Source organism: Motacilla alba, chromosome 3, assembly GCF_015832195.1.
Source record: "Motacilla alba alba isolate MOTALB_02 chromosome 3, Motacilla_alba_V1.0_pri, whole genome shotgun sequence".
In the NCBI taxonomy this organism is placed as follows: domain Eukaryota; kingdom Metazoa; phylum Chordata; class Aves; order Passeriformes; family Motacillidae; genus Motacilla; species Motacilla alba.
The window spans coordinates 78,026,311-78,053,058 of NC_052018.1; the positions used below are offsets into that span (position 1 = coordinate 78,026,311).

The 26,748-nt window shown below is 36.4% G+C and overlaps 1 protein-coding gene across 5 annotated transcripts in view; it reads right to left on the reverse strand.

Annotated features, from left to right (window-relative positions):
- Positions 1-26,748, reverse strand: part of BIRC6 (baculoviral IAP repeat containing 6) — a 176,180-nt gene that overhangs the window by 90,588 nt on the left and 58,844 nt on the right. For 2 of the 5 annotated variants that reach the window (XM_038133271.1, XM_038133270.1), the window contains exons 24-46: positions 26,620-26,708; positions 25,564-25,878; positions 25,082-25,181; positions 24,372-24,586; positions 23,994-24,202; positions 23,348-23,694; positions 22,029-22,248; positions 20,949-21,082; positions 18,277-18,414; positions 17,328-17,455; positions 16,776-16,907; positions 14,604-14,819; positions 14,051-14,234; positions 13,516-13,671; positions 13,045-13,178; positions 11,334-11,487; positions 10,438-10,554; positions 9,373-9,527; positions 8,080-8,206; positions 7,105-7,215; positions 5,345-5,478; positions 4,275-4,402; positions 1,940-2,502 (exon numbers count right to left, since the gene is read on the reverse strand). In XM_038133271.1, coding sequence (XP_037989199.1) covers positions 1,940-2,502; positions 4,275-4,402; positions 5,345-5,478; positions 7,105-7,215; positions 8,080-8,206; positions 9,373-9,527; positions 10,438-10,554; positions 11,334-11,487; positions 13,045-13,178; positions 13,516-13,671; positions 14,051-14,234; positions 14,604-14,819; positions 16,776-16,907; positions 17,328-17,455; positions 18,277-18,414; positions 20,949-21,082; positions 22,029-22,248; positions 23,348-23,694; positions 23,994-24,202; positions 24,372-24,586; positions 25,082-25,181; positions 25,564-25,878; positions 26,620-26,708 — 4,206 coding nt within the window. Of the gene's footprint in view, positions 1-1,939; positions 2,503-4,274; positions 4,403-5,344; positions 5,479-7,104; positions 7,216-8,079; positions 8,207-9,372; positions 9,528-10,437; positions 10,555-11,333; positions 11,488-13,044; positions 13,179-13,515; positions 13,672-14,050; positions 14,235-14,603; positions 14,820-16,775; positions 16,908-17,327; positions 17,456-18,276; positions 18,415-20,948; positions 21,083-22,028; positions 22,249-23,347; positions 23,695-23,993; positions 24,203-24,371; positions 24,587-25,081; positions 25,182-25,563; positions 25,879-26,520; positions 26,709-26,748 lie in introns of all 5 variants that reach the window. The other 3 variants (XM_038133269.1, XM_038133268.1, XM_038133273.1) reach the window with 2 other exon arrangements.

The window sequence follows — 26,748 nt, forward strand, 5'->3', positions numbered from 1 at the left end:
AAGGAAAAACAGAATGAAAAAATGTTTAAAATTCATGCGACAAGTGAATTACTCAGGGCCATCCTGGATCCTGATCAGCTGGCTTGCTAGATGCAGTAAATTAACACTATTAGCATAAATTTTTACACCAGAGCCACTACCTATCAGTAACATTTGCAGACATCTTCTTGTTTACCTATCCTGTAGCACCTTTCCATACTGCATTAGTTATTACTTATTTATTACTATATGTTCATAACTGATTTTTGGATCCTGTGTAACCTGGCTGCAGTCTTGCAAAATGGTTTTTTTCCCAGAAATTGTCCAGAGAGAACTTAATATTGTTTTTCTTGAAGGAACTAAACCCACAAATAGCTGTGTTACATCTTCCCAAAATACATGGACAGATTATTTTCAATAACCTGTATTAAAAACCCTTTGGAAGACCAATCCATTAAAGGAATCAGCTGGCCCAGAACCCTAATTTCAATGAAAAACATGTTGAAAAAACCATCTTTCCAAACTGCCCTTAAAAAATGCAAAACAACTGCCAGACAAAAATCAGTGGTTTAGAAAGACATCAAATTTGAGAAGAAGATCTGAATTTCAGATAATTTCAGATAACTCCAAAGAAACACACACTCAGAACAAACCACCACTGCCAGAACAAACTACTTTCAGTGTTCACAGTGTATTTGCAATATGACACCAACTACCCAAAGTGATGGAGGAGATGCTCTGGAATTAATTTCAGGAAGAATCCAACAGCACAATGCAGGCTTGTCAAATCCTGCCTCCTGTTTAATTTGACTGCTAGAGATAACTATCTCTTCCTCAATTGCTTTCATGCTTTAATAAACCACTGGTCCAATATTCATGAACAAGTAACTGCTTCCTGGTAATAGCATCGGTTAAGTTTTGTATCTGCTTCAAAGAGGCAACACAGAAAAGGCCAGAGCAACTTGCTTCAAAGTAAGAAAATTACTATAAAGAGAACAAAATCTTAAAACAATTACACCTGAAATGAAGCACAGATCTTTGTCTATCCTCCTGCAAAATGCTCTGCACATGCAGAAATTCATGGTATTTCAGCCAGTGGTTTAACTTGTGCAAATAAATTCTAGCTACCACCACAGCATACAAGTAATTCACAGAGATAGGTAGTCTCTCTGAGAAAATGCACCTCAGATAAATATCTGACAAACAGCAGTTTTGATTTCTAAGTATCATCATCTCCCTCACTAGTTCATAGCAGGAAGATCCCACCCACAAATACATGACTGGAACTCCTAGAACATGATGTTAATGTTATTTCTGATGAAACAAAGGAAAAGTTTAGGTATTCTATGAAAGGGACATGATTGTAATCACTATTTTCCAAAAGTGATTTAAAAAGGAAAATCATCCAAAATCATGGCAAATAACTGAGGTAAGGGGTCTTGTACAAAGAAGACTCATCCTAATTCATGCATAGAGGCACGTGAGGGCTACAGACTGAAATACAGGAAATTCCACTTAAACATAAGAAAAAGGCTTTTCTATTTTAAGAATGATTGAACATTACAACAGGTTGCCTACAGCAGTTGTGGAGTTTCCACCCCTGAGGAATTAAAAAACCAACTGAACCAAGGTACTGAGCAACCTGCTCTCAACTGAGGCGGCTCTGAGTTTGTGCGGAAAGGCTGGACTAGACAATCTCCAGAGGTCCTTTAACATTAAGCATTTTGAGATTCAGCAAATTCAAATGTCAAACACATTCCTGTTTGGTTTCAATTACTGTCTCCCATCTCCAGTTAGGGGCTTTTTTTCATGCATCTGCTCCCCTTTAGCTTTGTCTCTTCTTTCCTGTCATTTCTGTAACACATTCTTCCACATCTACACCCAGCTTATGAGATTGCAGAAGTTTTATTAAACGTTTCACCACCCAAAAGACCTTCCATGCTACTCAGAAAATACCTACCAATAATCATGGCCATAGCGCTGCTGTTACACTGGCCAAGAGCAGACAAAATCTGGCTCATAATTTGTTGGTTGGCCAACACCAAGTCTGCCACGTATGCAGTTGATCCTTGAGTATTAGGGTTGCTTCCATTGCCGTCTTTGCCTCCCGAAACCTTTTCCTCATCAGACACACTGTCTGTAGTACTGCTTGCTACTGGAACACGGGCACTGTATTCTCGGTTACTGGAAAGTGGCAGCTGAACTAAAATGTTTATCAGCTTTAATAAATCAAACATGAGCTGATCCCTTGTCATTTCTCCACAAACTGCTTTGGCATCACCTGGACGGATAATGTTGGCAAAAAGCCCTCCAAAACACGCTCGAGCACCCACAGAGCTGTCGGAGCCACTGCGGGACATTACTTTGTCCGAACACGTAATGTAATGATGCACAAGAAAGGTTATGGACTCAATCACTGCAGAAATAGTGCTAACTGATACAACTTCAAAATTCTGTTCCAGGGTGAATTCCAGGAGTTTCACTTGAGCATCCAATGGTCCCTGGCCTGTCTGGAAAGCACCCCTGAAAGAAATAAAAGGGAAAAAAAAGAAGAAAGAGAGATATTACAAGTTATACAGGTTTGGCTGTTGAGTGTGGTCTTTTTCCTTGATTTTTTAGGGATTCAAAAGCACACCAGACTTCCAATGAATAAAAAATCCAGCTACTTTCAGAAATGCATGTTGAAGCAAAATCTAATCTTCCACCCGCATTAAACTTCTGTAATTTTTTAATATATTGGTCATTAAACAGCCTGCAGAACCTGCTCATGCCACAACCCTACTGATACCACTAAGGATTAAGAAATTAACTATGAAAAAAGCTAGGATTCATCTTTTGTTTTGTAATTCAGGTAATTTTGTAGGTAAATACTTGGAACAGTCTACATACAGACTGAACAGTTCTGTTCAGTTCTTGGTGAAAAGTTTCCGACATTTGCAAGAAAACCTCATGGAAAGCAGTCGCATAATACTTGAATATCATAAGGATTATTTAGTTGCTAACAGGAAATCATGATGGATTTTTTTTTCTTCCCATTGATTAATCTTACTCGAACTTTTAAAATTAAACCCAGAACAAAACAGTTTATAGAAACAGCCCTGAAAATAATATTTGGAATTTAAGTAATTCTAACAGTAAAGTACTGCTTTTCTTTATAATTAATCTTATGATCACAGTACAGTTCCATAATTATCTGTGTTCTTAGAAATAACCATGTAAATCTCTTCCTGGTGTTTTGCTTCCATTTCACGGCATTTCACATAAAAACCCTAACAAGTTTCAAAAACTACCCTTTCAGTGGTCTCATTAGCTTATTTTAAACAAATGCTGGCATGCAGACACACACTCCAAGATTCACTGGGAATTAATGATTTTATTGTATTATGACATGTCTCATAGAAATCACTGATCATCAATGTGACCTAGTAAACACCACTCCTATAATTTAGGTTACAAAGGTAAAATCTCTTGGAGAAGGTAGAAACCATTTTCTGTAAGATAAAAGAATAGATAACACCAAAGTGCCACCTACTGGGAACCCAGAACTGAGGAAGCTCATCCCTAATTACAGGAAGCCTTTGTCTGGAGATGAGCAGAACATCAATACCAGAAAGAAATGCTTTTTAGTGTACTTCAGACTAAACGATTGCCTCATTTCCAGTGTACTACTGGAGACAGAGTCTTGTGCCCATCGGCCTTGCCTTGAGGAAGCAGAACTGTGAAAGATGAGCCATAAGCTCTTCTCTCTCTACTGGCCAGAGATATTTCTCTACACTTGTGAGCATCAACAGGCCCCAGGACAGTGGGACAGAGGGTGTTTTCCACTCTCATCTGGAGAGAAAAAAACCCACCAAAGATAAGGCAATAAAAATGCATATTGCATAAATAGAATTAGGCAATCTCACAACTCATCCTACCATGTGAGAAAAGACATCTGTATTATTTTCACAACCTACGAATAATTTCTCAGAATACTTTCTTTAATAGGTAAGCTCATCAACAGAGTCCTTACTTTAGGGAATTACTTCACCAAGCTTTAAATAAAATCAGTCCAATATTTTAGTGCCTTTATTGACACTCCCTTACAGACAGCTGTGTGTGAATTCCAGATGCACTTTTCCATGTGCCAGAGGCAGCCCAGATCCTGCTGCTCGTGCTGCAGCAGCAATGATGATTTCCATTGACACATAACTTGATAGTATGACAAGGCACATACACATCTGAGTTGTGATTCACAATTACATAGATTTTAAAGAAATGGAGAGTATGAAAGAAAACAAACACGTAAGATTTACCTTTCTGTTGAAAGTATATGTATTAATTTCAATAAAAATTCACTGAACATCTGAGGACAAGTTGAAGAAAGGTGCACCTGTAATCGAGTAAGAAATTCTTGCATAGCTTGTGTTGCTGTTGGCCCAACCTAGAAGAGAAGACATTTTAGGAAGAATTATATACAACTGAAATGTCTTCAAGAACATTAACATCTTCTAAGAACAGGAAAGTATTGCATAGCTCAACTTGCTTTTTGAAAATTTTTACAGCATCTTTACAGAACTAATCTATATCCATTTATATGACGTGTTTTTGTATCATTAGTCGTGAGTTAAAAGCAAGAAATTCAGTTCTTGGTCCAAGACTTGTTTTTCAGCTTGAGATTCTCTTTTCAGTAATGCAAACTATACTCCATACAGAATCCACTTCTGTGCTAATCTGAATGTTTTTTCACAAACTACATATCTAAGTAAGTACTTTAATGGCACTGTGCAGTGTTAAAATTCTGGAAATGACTATGTATTTTCTTGAAGATTTGCTGGAAAAAACCCCATGGAACTACCAGGTGCCTTCTGTCTCCCAAACTGAGACTCCTGGCAAATACTACCTACAATTAAGTTCATTTGGGCTTTTTTAAAAACACCATTCATAGATATTTCAAAGATGGAAAAAACAAGAAAACATTAATGGAAATTAGGAGAGGCAGCAGATACCACATGAATTCAGAAACAGGAAGAAAATGAAGTATAATTTTAAGTTCAGGAATTCTTAGATATTAAAACTTAATCTTCATCGGCATTTTTATCCCAACCCAACAAGATTTTGGGAAAGTAACTGAATGGAACACTTCATTCACGTATGGCATCCTCTCCCTGTGGCAAGTCTCCAGAGAGCTGTAAAAACATACCAGCACTACTGAGAGTGTATCAACAACACGAACTTCCCTATGGCTGCTCATTAGAACCAACTAAGCCTACACTAGAAGAAGAAACAAGACAAGGATATAATACATTATGATAATACATATTTCTGTCAAGTGTCTTGAAATCCTATTGCAAAAAGTTTTTCTCTTATTTTAATTGCTCATTACCTGTGGACTGTGTTGATTTGTTCCATGAGGGTTAGTGCCAGAAAGGAATTTCACTAACACATGAATAAGGTTGGGATCTGACACCAACAATTGGGCAGTACTTTCCTGAGCTCCAATGGCACTGCTTGGACCAGCTTAAAAATAAAGACATAAAAATTATGTGTGTAATATTAAACATTAAGCGTAAATCAAGTATCTTTAGTGCAAAACCCTTATATTTATTTCAAGATGTGGAAATATTCTCAGCTAAATCAGGTACCAAAAACTGTGTACTCAGGACCATGATTTAGAGTTTTCCAGTAAGTACAGATGCAAAGCCCCAAAACCATCCAATCAGTGTTCCAAGCTTGCTATGGCAGTATTCTTGAAAATCGACATTAATTTTGCAGGAGCAATACATACAGACATTTGGATTTGTCTCTTTTTGTTAGTCCAACACTTAAATCAGGCTCAAGTGCCTTTTTTAGTTTGTCAGACAGAGACCAAGTGTTCTGTTATCCTGTAAACAATCACAGTATTTTTATTCTTGGCACATGCAAAGACTTCTCAGAATAAAACTGTAGGGAGCTTAACAGATAAGAACTCTGAAAACTGGAATGTGAATTAAAAGACACCCTTCAGTGATCAAACAAACAAGCTTTACTGAATGTGAAGCCTTACTCTTGCAGTGGTAGTGTACTGAATCAGTTCGAAACCCTGAAAAAAAGCACGATATGAAACAGATCCTGCAGAAGTGGGACAACGTGCTCTGAAAAATGCCATGATGCCAATGTTCTCCCTTTCACAACTGGCTCAGGTGTACAGCTGCTCCCTGGAGGAGTTACAGGGATTCGCACATAGGTCTGAATGTGCCCATCCTTTCTGATAAGGTGTGACTGACTCAAGAGTTGACAGTACACGTGCTTGTTAACTGAAGGCAGTTATTCCAGAAATCAGGCCATGATCTATTCTCAAATACTACGAATAAGAGTGAAGTCTCAGTTGGTGCATAATAAGTCTTTTTCATTAGTTTTTTGTAGCTCGACTTCTTCACCTGATGACAAAAATTTCAGCAGATTTTTGTGAGACCAATTTCTAAATAACATCAAAAAAAAGGGACAGAAAGTAAAAATTTTACGAACAAAGTGTATCTGAAAGTCAGTGACTTGAAATGGCAAATATGAAAAAAAGATTCATAGACAACATTTAAAAACTACTTCCTGTAACTTCTACTAGATTTGTGGCAAAATCTCATTTACAAAGTGAGATTATTTCTAATGTGTTATGGAGTAATATAGAGAATGTGAGGTATTACTGGTATGTATAGGGAAATGAAATGGCTGGATTTCTATTTTAATAGATTCAGCTGCTGGGGGCTTATTTTCAGATAGCTTAACATAAGCAGTGACTGGTGCCTGCATATTTACAAAAATATTCCTACTCTCTCAGAAAAACTTCAATCTCATTCACAGCAACTTAATCATTCCTCCCTGCTACTTCTTCTCATACTACAAAACTAATTCCCAGAGATCATTAGCTAGTCCTAAAACGTTTTTTGGAAGACACTGACGACTTACTTATAATGACATTTTCTTTTACCATTTTCTGTTTCCCACGGTACAAGCAATTCAAGGAGCTCACTCTTGAAAAGCCCAAAGTTAATGGAGAACAAAGGCATGCATATGACAAAAGGAATGTTCTGGAAGTCTTCTGATGGAATCAACATTCATTTGTACATCCCTAAAACTGTCAACATAAGAAAACCAACCAAACAAACTTACCATTAAGCTGCATATTTGTCATGAGTGTTAGGCTGTGAAGCACAAGACACCACGTCCGGAGTAAAGTATTAGGATACCATGCCAGAACTGACAGGAAGCTAGTTACTGAAGCTGTCAAGAAAAACAGTTTTTTCCCAGTTTTAATCTTCAAGGTATTACTATAAATTTCTAATTTTTACTACAAGGTGCTATGCTGATTATGGTTATTAATATTATTGTTCCTTGCATTCATTTTGTTTTGACCGCTCTTGTCACTGTTCCTGCAACCACTGTTGCAGGAAATTAGGAAAAGAAACCTTACCAAGACTTCACAGGAACTGACCCACAGAACTTTCTACAGTATACAGACCCTGACATTGCAAAGAAAATGATGCAAAGAAACTGGTTTCAAATTGTTTTCATGGAAGTCAGTGTAACAAGTTCTTACTATCAGGCATTAACATTTTGGATTATCACCACAAGATACCACAGTCTTTCTTAACTACATAGTATAACATATTGCAAGAAAAAAATTCAGCATGTCTTCATACTAGAAGTATTAGAATTAGTAGTCTGACGCTCAACAGAATGGAGCCTTCTCACTCTCCTGACCCTTTTGTTAAGGGAGGAATCATAGAATGGTATCAAGGAGATGAAATTCATCAGCATACAGTTGCACAGCTCATCTCAGACAAAGAAATGTGTTTTAATGAGTCCTCTTGGGAATAATTCTGAGTTAAGAACCACAAATTTTACCATTTCATTGCTACTAATTTTACAAAAAGTGAACGAATCAACTCTCAGTTACACTCTAGTAAGGTATTTTCCACTTTAAGAAGAAAACGAGACCAAAAGTTCTTTAATAAGAACTCAGAAATTATGCCCACACTGATCTTAGCAAAAACACTTACTGCAATACTTCTTGCTTATTAGCAAAAACTGAGTATTTTAAAAAAACCAACCCCTAACTTATTTCTCATATTTAATATATTTTACCTTGGTTTAGGGAAACAACAGGTATTCGGTTAGCATTATAAAGGAAAATATCAGCACCACTATCTTTACTTCCAGAGGAGCTGGAATTCAGGCTTAATGTGAGCCATAGCTGCAATAGCGATTCAAGCTGAAAGAAAGGGGAAACAAAATCCACTATGAGAACAAACTCAGAACCCCAGAGCACCAAAATTTTAATTTTAAAAGCCTGATCTATATTCTCAGCTGCTACTGTTTCACTGCACACACACCCTCTCTCTCTTTGACTGGATTTGAAAATTCTGCTAAACATAATATTCAAGGCAAATTCAGTCTAACTAGCAAATGCTTCTGCTATTTTTTTTGTAATTGAGTTCTTGTAAATATTTTCTCTTAAGAACTTTCTTCAAACTTGTGTTAAGAAAATGCAGCTTTACACACTGTTTGGAAATATCTTTCTCATAACCCTATACCTGTAATACATACAGGTAGGCTTACAGGTTTGCAGGGAAGCTTTTGCAATGTTACTAAAATGATAGTTTCCCAGTCAACCAAAATTAGTCAAAAGGCCCATTTATCTAATGAGAAATCTCAGAGACACTGATGCTTACTCTGAATAATCCCCCTGAGGAAAATAACTTTAGATATTCTGGGGAAGCATCAAGGATGTTTAAATATCTCATCCAAAATAGTTTCTTGTGTAAAGAACAATTGAGGGATGGAGTCAGCCACTCTATCAAAATATCAAGAGGGAGGCAGGCATGTAATCATTATTTACATCATACATGGCATTCCTTTGTATGAATCAAGAAAAGCTTTGCTAAACCAACGACTTTTCAAAAAGCAAACTTTTACATTTGCTATTACCGTACAGGATCATCGGATAATTCAGATTGGAAGGAACCTTTGCAAGTTATCCTGTCCAATCTGCTCAAAGAAATGCCAAAGAAGATATCTGACTTTGTCACTTGGGGGTTTATTCAATTGGGTTTTGAAAACCTCCACAAATCTCTATTTTTCATTAAGTGTCACTTAGTGACATTCTTCATTACAAAGCAAACAATTATCATTCAGTGGACATGCAAACTTGTTTTTAAATATGCAAATGTACACCAGTTTTCCACGGTAACAAGCAATGTCTGCTTTCACAAAGGCTTTCAGCGCTTTATTACATTATCAGTACCATTGTCCATGACATATTCATAAGCAATGAAGTGCACAACCTAACAGATTACTAAGTAGCAAGAAGTAGAGGAAAACAACTCTCAAATTTAGAGAAAAATACTATCAGAATATTTAAAATTCAAAATTCTCTACCTGAACATGGTGGACTTGCAGCATGGAAAAGAGTTTGTTGAAACATGCACTCAGCATAGGTATAGATGACAACTGCACAATGAGCTGGGCATTTTGGTTAGCAGCATGTAATCCCCTCAGCAAGGAATCATCTGTGCCACTGGGAGACTGCGTCACTAGAAAACAAAACAGGGTACCACCCCCCCATGAATTACTCTGAAAAGTTGCCAGAAGTCATTTCATAACTATTTCCTTGCATTTTGTACTTAATTGAAAGACACTTTTTAATAATTTAGAAGAACATCTTCAAAACAGTGTCCAGTTGATTTGGACTGACTGCCATAGTAGCAGCATACTTGAATATCAAACATTTCCATCTTCACAAAAACTATTTGGAACTGAGTCCACACAAATACATTTTCACAGCTATTACAGCAGCGCCCTGGTAAGACAAACAATTGGAACATCTCTTTCACGCATTACAGTGCAACTGCTGCAGACAATAATGGACTTCCAGAGAATAAAGTCTGAAGATGTCACTAAACCAGCTCCATCACTCATTGACTGCAGGCATATTGAAGTACCCAGAGAGCTACAAAGAAACACATTTTAACAAGATGGGCAGCACAACTCACTGAAAAAAGGTTCAAAAGTAAAACAATCTGAGTGTTTTTGTAACATAAAGCTCACTGAACAGCTGAGTTCAAAACTGTATTCAAGTATTCCCACTTTCATCACTCAGTAGGTGTAACCCGTCAAATGCTAAGAGCTTTCTAACACCAAGAATGAAGCTTCACACAGGAAGCTTAATGTTTGCTTGCACCTAGACCTAAAGCTGAACATTTTCCCTTCTTTGTAGCATAATCCACATGCATAGTTGACTGTTTCACAAAATGTCTTAAATACAGGCATATAAGCTAATAAAAAATCTGAATAAAGAACTCTCTCTCAAGTTCAGCCAAATAAGAAAATTCAAGCAAAATGCAACTTTTTCTCAGCTACTAAGTGACTACAGAAAACACTACTACAAACTTCAAAGCATCATGATCATTATGTCAAGAGAATGATTTGACAACATGTAGTTACATGTAGGAGATGTGTTTGTTAATGCTTGTAGAATGGAATCAGCCTCCAGTGTGGACATCATTTTCAGCATCAGCTCAGCCTGCTGCTCAAGTCCAACTTCAAGACGTGCATCTAAAGCTACAGAAGGCAACAAAAAAGGTAAAACTGTGTATATCAAGGGCACACATAATTACAGAATCACAGAATAGCCTAAATTGGAGAGGACCCACAAGGATTGTCAAATCCAACTCCTAAGAGAATGGCCTGTATGGGCATTGGCCCCACAGCCTTGGTGTTATCAGCACCATGCTCTGAACAACTGAGCTCATCCCACCTTGAATTTGTTCCTCTAACTTTCTATAACATTCTAAAAGACCTGAAATATATAGTTACTAAAACACTGTATTTCTCTGAAACACACCCATATTTCTTTCCACACTCACTTTACTATCACACATGACAATCTGCATATGTTCAACTCATTTCTTCCTAAGGAAACAGCTCTCAAATGAGAACCAAAAATTTTTTTTTCCCCCAGTGTGGCAGAAGAAAAATCTATCACCCAGTTTAGTAGTACTCCTACAAACGAAAGAAGTGTGCCACTTCACTCCTTTGGGGTAGAGCCAACCAGAAAAGAGCTTCCAAAATTTCCTGAGAAAACAGGAAAGACTTAAAACTGCCTATAAGTGCATTTCAAAATGTTAAAAAATAAGATTTTCTGCTATGTTGGGATTTTTTAAATGTAAGTTTCACATTATATTCTCTCAGTTACTACAGGAAAAAAATGTGGCATATAAAAAATCTAATTATTTCCTCTTAAAATACATAGATACTGCTAAAATAATTTCTTGTCCTAAGATATCAAATACAGTATTACAGAAAAGAGACCATGAACAGAACTTTAATTAATTGCTTACCTTGAGAGACTGATATGCTGACAGTTTGTGATCCATTTTTCTCTGTAGTTACAGGTGGTTTTGCAACTGGAATTCCAACACCACCAATGTAAGGATTGTAATTGTAGGTGCCATATTCAGCACCCCAGTAATCATACCAGGTGCTGCTTATAGGCTTAAAAAACAAAGGAAAAACAATAAACAGCAAGTCCTTAGATTGCCAAAAGTTTTTAATGACTAACAACAGACTTGGAAAATAAAAAAATTAAAACCAGAAGACTGGTTCCAACAGCTTTAGAAAATTGTTTCAATCCTTATTGCAGTATAAGCTACTGAATCCTTAGTGATTATCAAAATCCAGCAGTGTAGTTACCTGCCTCAAAGATTCAAGAAGCCAATTTGAAAATGTTATCAGCTTTTCTTACCATATTTGTTCCATATTGTAAATTTGGAAGTAGAATATTACACAGATATTTTGAGGAGGTATTTATCATGACAGAAGCCTATACAATTAACTGTACTAATTAAGTACCCTGAAGCCTCAGTGAGGCTCAAGGACTATTTGTACTGGGCTCTGAAAAAGAAACAGCTGAGTAATCTCTACTTGTATCATAACTTAAGACACTAATAAAGCATATGGACACAAGGAAAAAAGTAATGTAACACTGTATCAAGGCAATTTGCATACGCTGATCTTTTTAACAGTGAGATCCAAGACCAACTGCTATTCTACAGAAAAGGAAGCAAATATTAATAAGGATGAAAAAGGAAGAAGTGATTTTATGGTGATTTTTTGGTAGACATCAAAATAGGTAATAAGACAATAAAGATATCTTGGATGAAGCTGACTAAAGAGTACTGCCACATGACATGATAGGAGAAAAAAGAAGACAGGAAACATCAGTAACACAGAAATTCAGCACTAAGTGTAATTTTTGATGGTAGACTGAGATTTAAGGAAAAAAATCTTTACATGATAGGTAATGGGTGGAAGGACATATGAGGGAATACAGAAAAAAAAATCAGTGTTTTCTCAGCAAGCAGTGAGACAGATAATTTAGGTTAAATCAAATGAGAGGTTTCAGTCAATAGTGAGAGGCATGGCAAAACTCCAAATGTCATCCTCCTAAACAGAGAAAAGGGACTCAGTATTTCATTATGAACAGTGTGTTTCTTTAAAGTCTAAAAATTTTTGGTTTTTCATTGACAATATTGTAACTGTACAACACATGTATATTTAGCCTTCATTTTAAGTATAAAAGTACTTAGCAATTTTCTTGTTCCCCAGTGGAATAAATTTTGAAGTGAGCTGAACTCTTCTCTTCATAGTCTAAAGCCAATCTGAGCACATGCTACTGCTGGCTTCCTTTTTTAATACAATACCAACAGCATAAACTCATCTTAAGATCAGTCACAGAAATGGTGCTCTGTTCTTAATAAAAAGAACAAGACTAGATCTTATTTTTCTATTATGCTTTTGTTGTCTTCAACACGTACTGAACTGTGAGTAAACTCAGAACCTCTAGTTTACACAAGTATCTTCATGCAAACACAAAATATTTTGTGGTCAACTGTGAATATTTACATTCTTTCCTGTCATTCCACATTAAACATCACAAAAAAATATCAGCAGGTCTAAGTTATCAAATACCACTACTGAAGAAGTGTAAGAGTGTAAGGATTTTTCCATCTCACATGTAAAGTTTATCCTGAAAATTTAGGTGTGACATACCTTGAAGACTTTGGCTGCAAGGGGATCTTTTTCCAAATCAATATCCAAAGGATCAATATCAACTTCCATCAGGTCTTGCAGTAATTCAAGATCAATGTCCTTATCTTTTTCCAATGACGACAAGGGTGGAGCACCTTGAATCATTAAAAGAGTATTAACATTAGCAAGTAAAAATGATAGAACAAGGATGTACAATATACTTAACAGATAATTTTAAGCTTTTCAATATAAAACTTTGTGGAAAAAGTTAAAATATGCAATCAAGTTGCCTTTTTAAAAATAATAGGAAAAGAAAAATAACCATTTTTTACTTGTCAGATGTAAAACTAAATTAATTACTCAATCTGCCTATATTATCCAAAACTATTTATATTATCACCAAAAAGTCTTTTACTGATACCTTGATAGATGAGTAAAAATTGTTTTTACTCTTTTGAATAAATACATATACAAAATTATGGAATAATTTACCTGTGATGTCATGTGTCAAAGGCTCATCTATGGTTTCCACTAACTGAACGGTGGACTGCTGGAGAGAGTCATCAGAATCTCCAGCTGAAGCTCCAGCATCTTCTCCCAAAGCACTTTCTTCCATAGCTTCAGCTGCTATAGGTGCCAATAACTCTCCTAGGTATTAAATTAAGCAGACAACTTTATTTCAAACTTTATTCTCATTACAAATTAAAATCCCAGTGTCTACGCCAACTGTCATTTTTTCATCTAACTCAAAATCCTCTGGGGGCTATTTCTTCAAGGGGAAGTGTTTTGAATAATTTTTATATAATCAGGGTCACATAAAAATGAACTTTGTAATGCACAAGTCACCCTAATTGCAATTTAAAATCACATTTTACACACTAACCTACATGTTATGATTTTCTGGGTTTTTTTTATAATTTAGACTGTGTCAGCAGATTAGCATAGTGATAAACTCCCCCTCAAAATATTAAAGGAAGAAAGATTCAAATGCAAGATACCTTCTAAAGAATATGATCTTAAAACAAACCTGCTAGAATATCCTGCAGCATACAAGTCAGAGAATACTGAGCCCATGCTCCTCCCCAAGAGATGTCTCCTCTGTTAAAGTCAGTTCCAACAAGAAGCAGCAATAATCTTTCTAATTGAGTCTCATTTACAATCTCACATAAATGAATTGTTGGTCTTGTAGCATTTGCAATTCTAGCAAGAACCTATTAAAAAAAAGAAAAATAAATATATGCCTACTCATAGTTAACCCTATGAAACTTTATTTTCTATGATTATTAGATTTTGCTTACAAATAAATCAGGTATCTTTATCAGCTCATACTTTAGAATTTTACAAATGTAATTACATGAATATATATATTTTAAGTTAGTTTTTCCATGCAATTTTGAAGCCACCATATTGTAAGTCACACAAAAAGTGACAGATCAGAAAAACTACTTCACCAGAAATGATTAGCAATTTTAGTGCTGCAGCTAATCCTTACCATCAAACAAGCAAAAAAGCAGTAATAGAAAACTAATTTAATGTGGTTGCTACTGCAGCTACATAGTGATGTTCCATATTCTGTTTACCTTACAAACAAAAAGAAGTAAATCTGCATGACAAGTAAAATCCATGGACAAGAGAAAGAGTGCCAGCTTTTGCACTACAGAAATGCAACGTTCATGTGCCAGTGTAAAGGGAAGTGGTTCAATTTCTGGAGTTTCCTTTGCTGTTGATACTTCAGTATCTAAAGAAGAACGAGGCCATTCTGCAGTTCGACGCAAGCGTATCAAGTCCTTGAAGTGCTGCAGAAATTAAATTTGAAACAACAGTTACAGTTAAAACTGACCTCTAAATCCTTTCCCAAAGAATCTGTGGCAGTAATAACAGAGACTGTGCAACTCCTTAAAAAAACAGAAGGAAGTCTAAAAATAGATGAGAATCTGGAATAGAATTAAGGCTTTATTGGCAGAAATTTGTTTTGGCAGCATGTTATCTCACATGACAAACGCATAATCAAATTCAGTTCTGCAGAAGTGCCAGTTAAGCCTTATGTATACCATAACACATATTGAAAATACATTTTTTCAAAGTTTCTTTCATATTCCCACACATGTACATAAAGCTATAGTTACCATAAAGCAAACTGCATATAAAAATAGACAATATGGAAATTTACTTATACAAGAACACTGACTTTTCAGTTCTTTGCATTCGATAAATCATCAGGAATTTCTAAATTTCTTAATACTGCCATGATACAAAGTATGCATTATTCATACCATAAATTGAACTAGTTTCATTTTTGATCATGGCTCTCAACTAAAACCTTTTTGACAGAGGGCCTATATGTGATGGAGAAAAGAAGTTGCTTTTAATAATCCTCTCATCCACCAAGGGCGTTCATTTAGCAGCTCAGCTCATTGTATCAGCTACACTAGCAGTCATTAGATAATACAAATACCTCTTATAATCTCACTTAAGCAGTAGCTACTGAAGTAGACCAAAGAAAGAGTTATTTAATAAGACAAAGGTTTCACTTTCTCCTAAATGCAGTACATGTTTCACGTCACTCACAGCTTGTCACAACTAGAAGTGATTAGTAGGTGAAACAGCAAAACACACATAAAATGCTACTACTAAGGGTGCAGTAACACCTTAACTACAAGAAACTACAAGAGGACAGATCTTTAGCTCAACATAGGTTTTTTATGCAACATGGCTACTATAAAGTGAAACTTAAAAAAGCTGGACAGCACAGTTCAGCCAGTAACTCATTTAAAGATGTCTCATGGGGCCACCAGTGGAGCAGCCCCCTTAGTATAACCTGCTGGAATAAAGCAGAAGATAGTGCAGGAAAGAACAGCTCATGACAAGCACAGTTAGTGAAAACTTAGGGCTTAATTTTTATACTAGTGATTTTTTTCCATAATTACTAGAAATTTTAAGATTTCCCTTTAGATTGCCTGTAAGGTCCAACATCATGTAATCTCCTTCCACAGACCTATCTTTAGGCATCCTAACAGACATGAATATTTCTTGAACTAGGGAGTAAATATTTCAAGAGAAATATTTCTCTCAAAATATTGATATTTCGAGAGAAATATCACCTACATTTGGTAGCTAGAAAGATTTACATATTTTTCTGTGTTCCCTGGAAAGTCCACATTGTCATTGTCTGAAATCCCAAAATTTCAGCATCTCCTCTCATAAAGAAACAATTCTTTAACTATATCACCAACTCTCAAAATCTGGGGCCTGTTGCAAGATGCTACAACTGATGTGGTGGGTACCTTCAGAAAGCTAAAGAGCTTATGACAAACTTCAAAAATAATTCTCAAAAGTCATGTTTATTAGTTTGGGAAGACAGACACTGGCATGATTATTTTCAGATTACTCAACCAGGAAAGCATCTAGAAGAGCATCATGCATGAAAGCTAGCCATATAAAGTACTACTTTATCTCTCTATTGCTGTATGTTATCCGAAGTTTAACGACATGACTGGCATCCCTGAAGCTACAAGTTCATCAGTAATTTTGGCCACAACTACCTAAAAGAATCCTGTAGAACAATAAACTATTTTTCACAGAGCAATAAATTTCCAGATGGCTGCTTTTTTTCAGTATTAGAAGATACTTGATAGCAGCCATGATGAAACAACTTTTTGCAATAAGGTCAAAGTAAGACAAAAATGACTTTGCAGGAACAGGTCTTTTCACATAAAGGACAAGAAGTCAGTTACAGTTTCAGAGCATCATACCTTTGAAGTAGCCTGCTTTAGTTTTGCCTGTTCTACTAAAAGTTTGTATGATGATCCTTTGTTGCTTTGTATTTTCTCTTTTTCCATCTGTTCCACCAAAGCCTTCTGTTTTGCTTTTAATAAGTTAAGTTGCTAAAAGAAAATGTTAATAGGAATAAATGAAAATTTAAGCAATAAGATGTTAAGAGGATCAGTATGTTCACATGATAGCAATCTTCAGTTCAAACTGTATCCTGAGCTTTTAAAATACTTTAAAATCACAGCTTAGGTGCTTGCACTCAGGTGTACTCAGATTTATGTAGAAAGTACATTATACTTATTGTCCAATAGAGTACAACAGTACACTCCAACATTTGTTTTTCTAGCAGATCCCTTGCCCCATGGTTTTAGATGAATGTCAAAGAAGTTAGGCAGCCTTTAGCTACAGAATCAGACCTATGCAAAAGCAAGGCTGAATGAGTCCCAGTGCCAAAGCTGTTGTTTCAAGAAATGAGATATCCTCTAAATGAGACACTCTTCTGTGAAAATAGCCACTGCCATGCAGGAAGTCACCTGTTTATGATGCACGAGCTGCTTTCTGATCTTTCGGGAATACAGTCTATCGAGGCTACTGTTGCCTTTAGTAGATCTGCTCAGACTCTGAGTGTGAAGGCTATTATTTATAAAACTCCACTGGTTTCCTAAGGGAAAAAAAAAATTCAAAAATTAATCCATCTTATTAAACCTCATTTAACTCTAGAGAAAAGCTTTTATGTTTCAGTGGTTAGGATCTCCATATACTAAGTACTAAAGAAACAAGCTAAATTGAGCTCTTGGCCTTATTCAACTATCCCCACTCACAGTAGTATTTCTGTGTGATATTAAAATGCAGTGGTACCATCTTTTTTTCCTTATTCTTAGAACACATAAGCAGGCAAGCAACTCTGTCCTAAGTAAAAATAGATAAACATCTTCATAACATAAAAGCTTTATTTTAATTTTTAGAAAAGATATTAAAAGAAAAAAAAGCTAATCAAAGTAATAATAACAATGATAATAATGATGATGACAACAACAACAATATATAGTACATATTATTATTATTGTTGTTGTTGTTATTGTTATATTACTACTATTATTATGAAATAAATGAAAACCAGATAAAAACCAATTTAAAAATAGTGGATACAAATACCAAAACATTTATGAAGTCATACTGCTGGCCCTTTCTCACAATACAAAGTGTCTCAACAGGTTCAATTGTAAAATCCCAGTCACACAGTAATATACACACATTTCACAAATTCAAATCAATTCTGCATTTTTGACTTGCAAAAACGAAAGAGATTACATTTATAAGGAGATGTGGATGTAAATAAGCAGTCAAGAATGAAAATGAAAAGATCACAACATGCATTTTTAAAATCTCTTTTTCAAGTGAATAGAAATTGCATTTCAGGTATTTGAACCGCTCCCAGAGCAACACCAATAGAATCAAGTTTTGATAATAAATGCGATGTACCTGTCAAAAAGCGTTCCCTCTCTTTTCCATTCAGAGGTTTCTTGGCTGTGGCTGCTTCATCTTCAACAGTAGCTACATAATCCAGTAGTCTGGACACCAGCATTACAACCCAACTGATCATGGGAATATCTAAAACTCCTTCAAAATAAACAAATTTCAGTGCTTTAATAAATTTCTGAAGACATAACAAACGTCACACATTTCACTAGGCCACAAAGACTCCACTCCCCTCTTTTTGTTTTTTAAAAGGAGAGGGAGAGTCTGAGCACTCATAAATGAGGAAAGAAATCAGTATGAAACTTAGGTGCAAACGAAAATGTCACAGTTCCCTTAGTCTGATTAAGTTGGATGTCAAAAACTTCATCTCAACTGTTCAAGCTAAAAATTAAGCAGCATTTTTCTTAAAAAGAGTAAAAAATTTAATGTCTAAATTTCCTAAATACCAAATGCATAATGACAGCTATTTGCATTAAAGTACATGAAGTAGATATCTCAAATTCTACAGCACGCAACTCCTCCATCAAGCAGGGCTCCAATAAGATAGTTATAACCATGCATACTGATACCTCCATCTTTACATCTCCATGAGTGTATTTCATGTAGCTATCTGAATAAGTTGCAGGAAAGCCAAGAGTGACTTCAGACTAGATGAACCACACTGGTGGCACTAAAGACTGGCTAATGCCTATTTCAGTCTCACACTTTAAATGCCATATTTTTGAACGAGCGGAAAGGAAAAAAACTTATCTTGCGCATCATGCAAGAAAAATTTTTGTGCACATGGAAATCCTAATGAACAGTTCCAAAGTGAACACATGACTAGCTCAACAAAACCAGAAACCTACAAATAATGACCACTTAATTACAGTCATTATGCAAATGGCATAATTCTACCATGTCAGTACAGCAAAGACATCAGCACTAGAGGTTACACCCACATTTTCATATCAGTGTGCTGTGCTGAGCCACATTTAACTACACTGAGCTTTTCATGCACTGACCTCAAAAAAGCTGTAATTAATTCAAACTATTATTAAACGTAGATCAAACAAGAAAACTTAAGGCACAGAAATGATCCATCCAAAATCACACGTAGCTGCTGGCATCCAAGCATTAGGATGCAGCCTGACTCGTTAACTGCAGTTTCCTGAGCACACTCTGACAGAAAGCAGCCCATAGCTTGGAAGCAGGGACCCCAACAGGTCCATAACAGGACCTGGACTGGAACCACAGACTAAATTGCAAGAACAGAAATGAGGCACATTGGTGACTGCTTTTTGGTGACGCCTTTTTGGTTGGTAGAATAAAAAGAAAGCATCCTGCTACAGAGTGAAGTACATACCTTTCCATACTTCTGTTAAAACAAGATCATTTATTTTCCTTTTATCTCGCCAAAAAAAAAAATAATCTCAGCTTTTTTCCCTCCCTCCCTCCCTCCAAATGTCTTTTGCTTTTGCTTATTCCTTTTTGACTCTTCCGGTCTCAAAGTTTACAACTTCTCTCCACCCCTAACACTCACCTCTTACTCTGATTTTCCTTTGCTTTTTCACGTTTTCCCCAGTAAGTATTCACCCCTTTGACCCTGATTTATGTGTGACAGTTCTCAAACAGGAATTTCTTCTGCCATACCTGATGCTTCCACCACACATAATATTGCCCTAGTACTCACCTGTACTGTCCAGGAGGAAGGAAGCTGGAAGACCAGCAAATAAAGCTCTGAAGTATCAGTTACTTCTGCTTCCTAAAGTCCTCCATGAGGACAACTAGTAAGGCAAGAGCTATGAAAGGAATTGGAAGCTGTGGGGAGAGTGCAAACAGAGGTAGAGGAGATGTAAGCTTGGGTTTGCCTCAAACTAGTTAGAGACTATAGCAGGATATGGCCCCGATAGAGAAAGCACATGGCAGATCAGTGTGAAGCAATAGGACAGCTTCTGACACCAGCTGTAGGTCCGTTAACATCAGGACACAAGGGAAAACTAAGGACAGAGTCTCAGCTGGCACTTCACAGACCTCACATGGCTAAGAATTTTAAACAACTGATCTTCTATAATGCTTTGCTCCCTGTACATACCAAATTAAGTAGCCTAGGGTGTGATGTTTTCAAAAATAAGAATTTGCGTCAACCTTGGGGTAGTTAACAGAACACTCAAAGAAAATCAAGTTCGCAGGATATAATTTCAGTGAATTTTTAGGATCAAAAAAAGTAAATTCCTTGTAATTACAAAAAGCCCCACAAGAACAAACTGTGTAGTCTGCAGAAACCTTGCAGACACACTTAACAAACTTGTTTTCGTATCTGTTTCACCTCAAGAACTTGAAACTTAGAAAGGATCTCATGAGCGAAAAGGTGCATTTCTCTCCAAACCATTAAATTCCAAAGTCATTCACTAGAGCTGTCTATACACTGAATGTTCCCCCCACTCTGCCAAAGCTTCCCAGCTGAATTATAAATAATCAAATAGATTTTGCTCAGTTTTAAAGGGGTGAAGAAAGGAATCTCTTTTAGCACCTAAAGAACAAGAAGATTAATCACATTTTGAAAGACAACTGTGTTTTAGAAATATAGTAAACAAGCAATTTCTTCTTTCAATACACCAAAAAATTGTAAGTTAGTCTCTCAATTTTCTAGTTTATAGTGATTATGAAAATAATCTCCCAAATTAGAAGGCTACCTTCAGTTCTTCTGTGCACAGGTAAATGAGGTTGCAGAGGTGACAGTAGGTTATCCAGGAGATTAAGTAAACTTTCTAAAACACCACTGTTGCTAAGCGATCTTTGGCCAATGCAAGAAAGCAACATGAAGACCCTAAAAATAAAATATACAAATTTAAGGTTTTATTTCTTTTTTAGAACCAGTAATGTCCTGCAACACCCCTTATATAACATGATTGTCCTAGGCTTTCATCTGAGACACAGACAGGTTGCTACAGAAAGCAGTACTGCGGCCCAGCAAGTAGACTGGAATTCACATTCTTATCATTGTTAAGGTTAATGCAGCATTTTAGGGTGAACATCCTCTCTTTCACCCTCAAGAGGTCAGCAGAGTCTTCCACATCTGAAACAAGATCTCATCCATTTTATTTCCTATTACATATTACTGATAGCAGGGAAAGAGAATGAAATCTATAATCTATAATGAATCTTTAATTAATTAATTAAAAAATATGAAAATACAGATTTTGCTGTTCAAAGAAGGCAGAAAGCCTCTAAGCAGCAAATATATTTGATTAAAATAAAATGCTAACATTCAGAATATTAAAGACCTCAATCAATAATCTGAAATAATCAATACATCTAGCACTGAGTGCTCAACTCTACACGTTCTTGCTCTTATCTCAGTGCAGGATTTTGCAGTGACTGCTAATAGTGTACCTTCCAGTCTCAATCCCACTTTCAAATACTGGAGAAGAGCAGTACTTATGATGTGGGTACATTTAAGCCTGATAAAAGAGAAGGCCATTTTTGACACTGGACAGCAATCCTGCTAGGTATGTGAAGATCTCCAAATAAAAAAAATAAGCAAATTTTTGTGGTGTAATAACCAAACAGATGCAATAAATAACTGCAATTGGACATTTATCATCTGCAATACTTTTTTGGGTCTATTTCTTAAATCAGTGAAAACCATTGAGTGAAAAAACCATCAGTGAAAACCATTCAGTCCCATTTCGTCAATTCCAATGCTAAGTTATGAACAATGAAATTACTTCACTGATTCCCAGATAATGTATCAATATAGATTTATACCTTACCTGTCTTGTGGAAATATGAGAAGTTGTTCTGAATTGTATAATTCCTGCAGTACGTTTGAGAGAAACTGACCCCACCACCTTTCACCTCCACAGAGCTGAACCAGCAGAAGGCCAGTATGCAATCGTATCTTGGGGGTTCCACTGATGCACAGATGTTTAAATAACTCTTCACAAGCTTGAGCATGAAAAGTACTTTGCAGAACCACAGGAACTGAGTGCCCTTTTAAAAAAAAAGAGAACACCTCTGTTTAAAGAGACAATGACTTGAAACATAGGAAAAAGTTTGCAGTAAGTATTTTTAAACCACTACATGAATACATCTAGCATTGAGTGCTCAACTCAATTACACTACAATTAGACTAAGTGGCAGGAGTAAAGGAGGTGGGAACATATTGGGAGATGTGATTTGTAGGTAACTCAAAGACCAGGCCATTTGGTCAAAACCAAATCAATACTATGTCATTGCAAATATTCCACAGAACCTACATGAAGCAAAAACCAAACCTCCATCATGTTTTAGAACAAACTGGCACAGAAAATCACACAACAACCTATCAACAGTATAATGTGGGGTTTTTTTGTTTTTTTTTTTTTAAACACCACCAACTCCTACTCAGATTTTTCAATTTAAATTCTCCAAATCTTCTTTCAATGGCAAGCTTAGGAAATAAAAATCTTTATCGGATATCAAAAAATCGTGAACTAACTAGAAATACCGGTTTTATGAGTTCACTACCACCACCACTCTAGAGGCAACTTCTGCTTCCTCAGCCCACTTCCAACTGCCTAATCCATCCCCAGCACTGCACTGGCCTCAATGCTCACAGATCGTTTCACAAGGTGATTCTGCCTGTGAAAACCACCTGAGCATTCTGCCTGGGCAGTTTTTTGTTACTTCAGCAAACTGGATCATCCCAAGAAAGATCAGATGACTATCTGAAAAAGGAATACGCAGCCAGGACTACACAAAAGCGAGAAGGACCTTGACACCTTTGCCTATCCTTTTCAGGAAGTGGTTAGGCCAGCTTGTGCCACTGGTAAAACTTTACAGTGTATGCTATCAGCTATTAAAATCACAGTAGATATGGCTTGGAGCAGCCTGGTTTAGTGAAAGGTGTCACTCTCCATGGCAAGGTGTTGGAACTAGATGATCTTTAAGATCCCTTCAAACTCAAACACCATTCTACATTTCTATGGTTCTACATCTAAACATAGTTTAAAGGCCTTATAATAGCAAAGTGCAGGTTAAGAAATAAAAGTATTTGGAAATTGTTTCTACTAACATGACAAAAAAAATCAAAACCTCAAAAAATACTGACCATTGGATGAATGTAGCAAACTGAGCAAAGTATCCAGTAAGTATCTAATGATGGTGCGTAACTGTTCTGTGGATGACATTTGAATCAACTCTTTTGGATCAGATTGTTCCTTCAGTGTTTTCCTGCTTGCACCTAAAGCTACTTTGAGTCTCTGAACAGCATGGTGAGCCAAGTTGAGTTGAAGCTGCAGCTGAATGCAATCCTGGTAAGCAGAAAATACTCTGCTGTCTTCTTCTACTGCCTTGTCTGGCTTTCTCAAAAAGTACTGGGCATTGTTAGCACTATTGAGGGGTGACAGGTCAATACTCTGCAGAAGGATTTCTAATCGATGACAGGCCAAATTGTACCTAAAGGGAAATATTTAAAAAACACAATTCAATACACATTAACAAACAGCAATACATTTGACAACCACCCTGCCAGAAGCCAACTTCTGGTCCATTGTGAAGGCACTGTTAAAACAGTTACAGAAAAAAATACAGTGTAGTGTTTATTAATGCTACAAAAATACTCACAACAACTCTACAACAGCAGAGAAATTTTTGGTCTGAAGAATACAATGGGAAGAAAAAAAACTCTGTGACATTATGATATCCAATTTACATAAAAATAATTAGCAAATACACATTTTTTTTCCCCTGCTAACCTGCACTGTATGTCTTCTTGCAATGCAACCATCATTGCCAAATGTTGATCAATTTCTGGCTGATTTGCTGATTCACCTTCTCCTCTGAGGGGATCATGCATTAGTTTCAGCTCATTTTCATAGGGTAGGATATAGGTATGGCCATAATAAAATCCTAATGGGATTTTTGCTCTGGCATTTGTGCTACCATATCGACCAATAACAGTGATCTGAAAGAAAATGCAACTATATTGTAACACAATTGTATCAAAACAGGAAAAATAAACACCAAGTCAAAAATACATTAAAAAATTATAGCCAAAAAGAGTTTGGTCTGAAGAGAGCTTAAGTGAAAGTTCATGTACTAACAAACATCAAGAAGTTAAAGGAGCCTTTTACCTTCATAAACCTGCAAACTGGGGGTGGCAACAAGTCATGTAAAATAAGTGAATGTGTGCTAATGTCAGTAGCCACTACCAGTCGCCTTCCATCCACTTCTTCTCCTAAAGTCCAGATGTCAATGGACAAAGAAGCCAAATCTCCACAAGTGGGAATCAATACATCTGTCAGTAATATAGGTCTTCCAAAATCCAGGGTTACAAATCTTCTCGCTCCTAGGTGAGAAAAACACAGGATTGCCTGAAAGATCAGTGTGTGCTAACCAGCAAGACATGTCATTTCTCAAACAATAAAGACATTATTTATGTATTGTTTAAAAGGTATATAAAAGTTTATGCATTTTTTAAAAGGTGTATTTGCATACTTGAGGCTAAAAATAGCTGCTCAATCCCAGAAACTCCCACTACAGCTTGAACACTTGGAGAAGAAAATTTTGTCATCAACTTAAATGAAGCTGTTTTGCTTTTTATGCATTATTTTTGAACAGGTGCTCTGTTCAGAGACCCAACATATTCCCCAAGACTCCAGCATTTTTCAACTATCATCAAGTGCTAGGTCTTAAACTCACAGGTATCCAGAATACAAACCAAGAAATACACTCTGGAAAGCTAAAAGAGACTGTAGCTAAGCAACTTATTTAAAGCCCCAGAAAATATTCCACTTCTTACTAGAACATGTGTCAAAACTACTATTATGAATTGTGGTTTTACCTGAGTGCATTCGCTCTATAATAATTGACTGATGAGGTGGAGGTTGAAGAAAATGTGAAGCATGAGATATTGCAAGAGCAAGGCCAGATCCAAGTGGATTCTGAGGAGTGGAAAAACATCAGTAAATTTAAGTTATTAAAATCGAAGCATTTATTGTGGGCTATTAAAGATGTATAATTTTGACAACACTTTACTAAACTTAAATTTGAGCATGAACCATCAAAATATATGAACTACTAAGTTCAAAGGATTAATAACTCCTTACACAGTTAAGCTAGCTCCAATAAAGAGAAACCAGATGAGGTTTAACTGTAACAATACTATCTTGCTTTCATAAGTTCTTTGCTCATGGTATAAATTTAGCAATATAGCTTCCACATCTCACCCAAATATATATATATATATACTAGCACTCAAGTACAAATTAAGACCCTGGTAATGCTTACAGCATTTTGTTTCTCTAAGAAAAACAAAATAATTACCGTTCTAGACTTGCTTGTGTTTTTGTTATGCGCTGCAAGGTTAACTGTTGGGGGGTCAATGACTGAACCAGGAAAAAGCTGAGCAAGCTCAGCATTAATAACAGCAGAAACTGCTTCATTAGGTGGAGTCAAAGGTGGAGTCATGAAGAGAGGAGTTGTTTTTGGTGTGGGTGGAATGACATCTGAAGGATGAATGAAGAACCCTGGAGCTGCTACTGTATTAGAAGGCACTGAGTTGTGAACAGGACCAACTGCTGATGCTGCTGCTGCCGCTGCTGCCGTTGTCTGATGCAGTTTTGCTTCCAGCTTAGCTTTCTGTGGAGAAGATGAAAGCAATGTATGTAGCAGATAATATTACTTGTGAACATGGGAGTAGTATTGAGCCACAAGTTCAACTTCGATTATACAACTGTATTTAATAAACCTAAGCTACTTTCAATATAGCCAAGTTGGATGACCAATTATAACCTGAAAAATTAAACTATTAAACTATCTATTTAATTGAATCACAAGCTGAGGAACATGAGTAATAATTAGATGGAATAACAAAAAAAACCCCAACAAAACCCTACACTGCACAGAAAAGTAGAGTCAACACAGCCAAGCATTGGCCAACTAACAACAACTTTATGACCGGCACTTCTCTGTGTCAGCAACTGTGCTTTTCACTTTGGTATGCTTTTTTCAATTTCAGACTGATATACTTACTTATGAAGACTTAGATTTTATTACAAACTCCCAACCCACCCTTAAAATACACAAAAACTAAGTCTGAAAGACCAAAGCAGCATGGGAGACACTACCAGCACTTTGCTTAAGAAGAGTGAACCAGCGTGCTGAGCAGTTCTTTCCTCAAACACACTACGGAGGAAAAAAAAAAGGCAACTAGCTCTGCAACTACTTTCTCAGCTTTCGAAGTTTAGATACAGCACTAAAAAGAGCCAAATGGCCTCCAACCTGTTGCTGAAGCTTCAAAAGCTGCTGCTGTTTCTCTTGCAGCACCTGGAGCTGTTGCTCGGCTGAGGCCATTGCATGAGAGAGAGACTGCAAAGCTACCTGGGCTGCTGAACTCAGTGCTGTCGAGGCTTCCCCAACTGTTCCAGAAGAGAGGCCACCAACTGCTGGGGTAACCCCAAAGGTACTCACTGGCATGAAACAAACAAACAAAATAAAACACCTATGTAG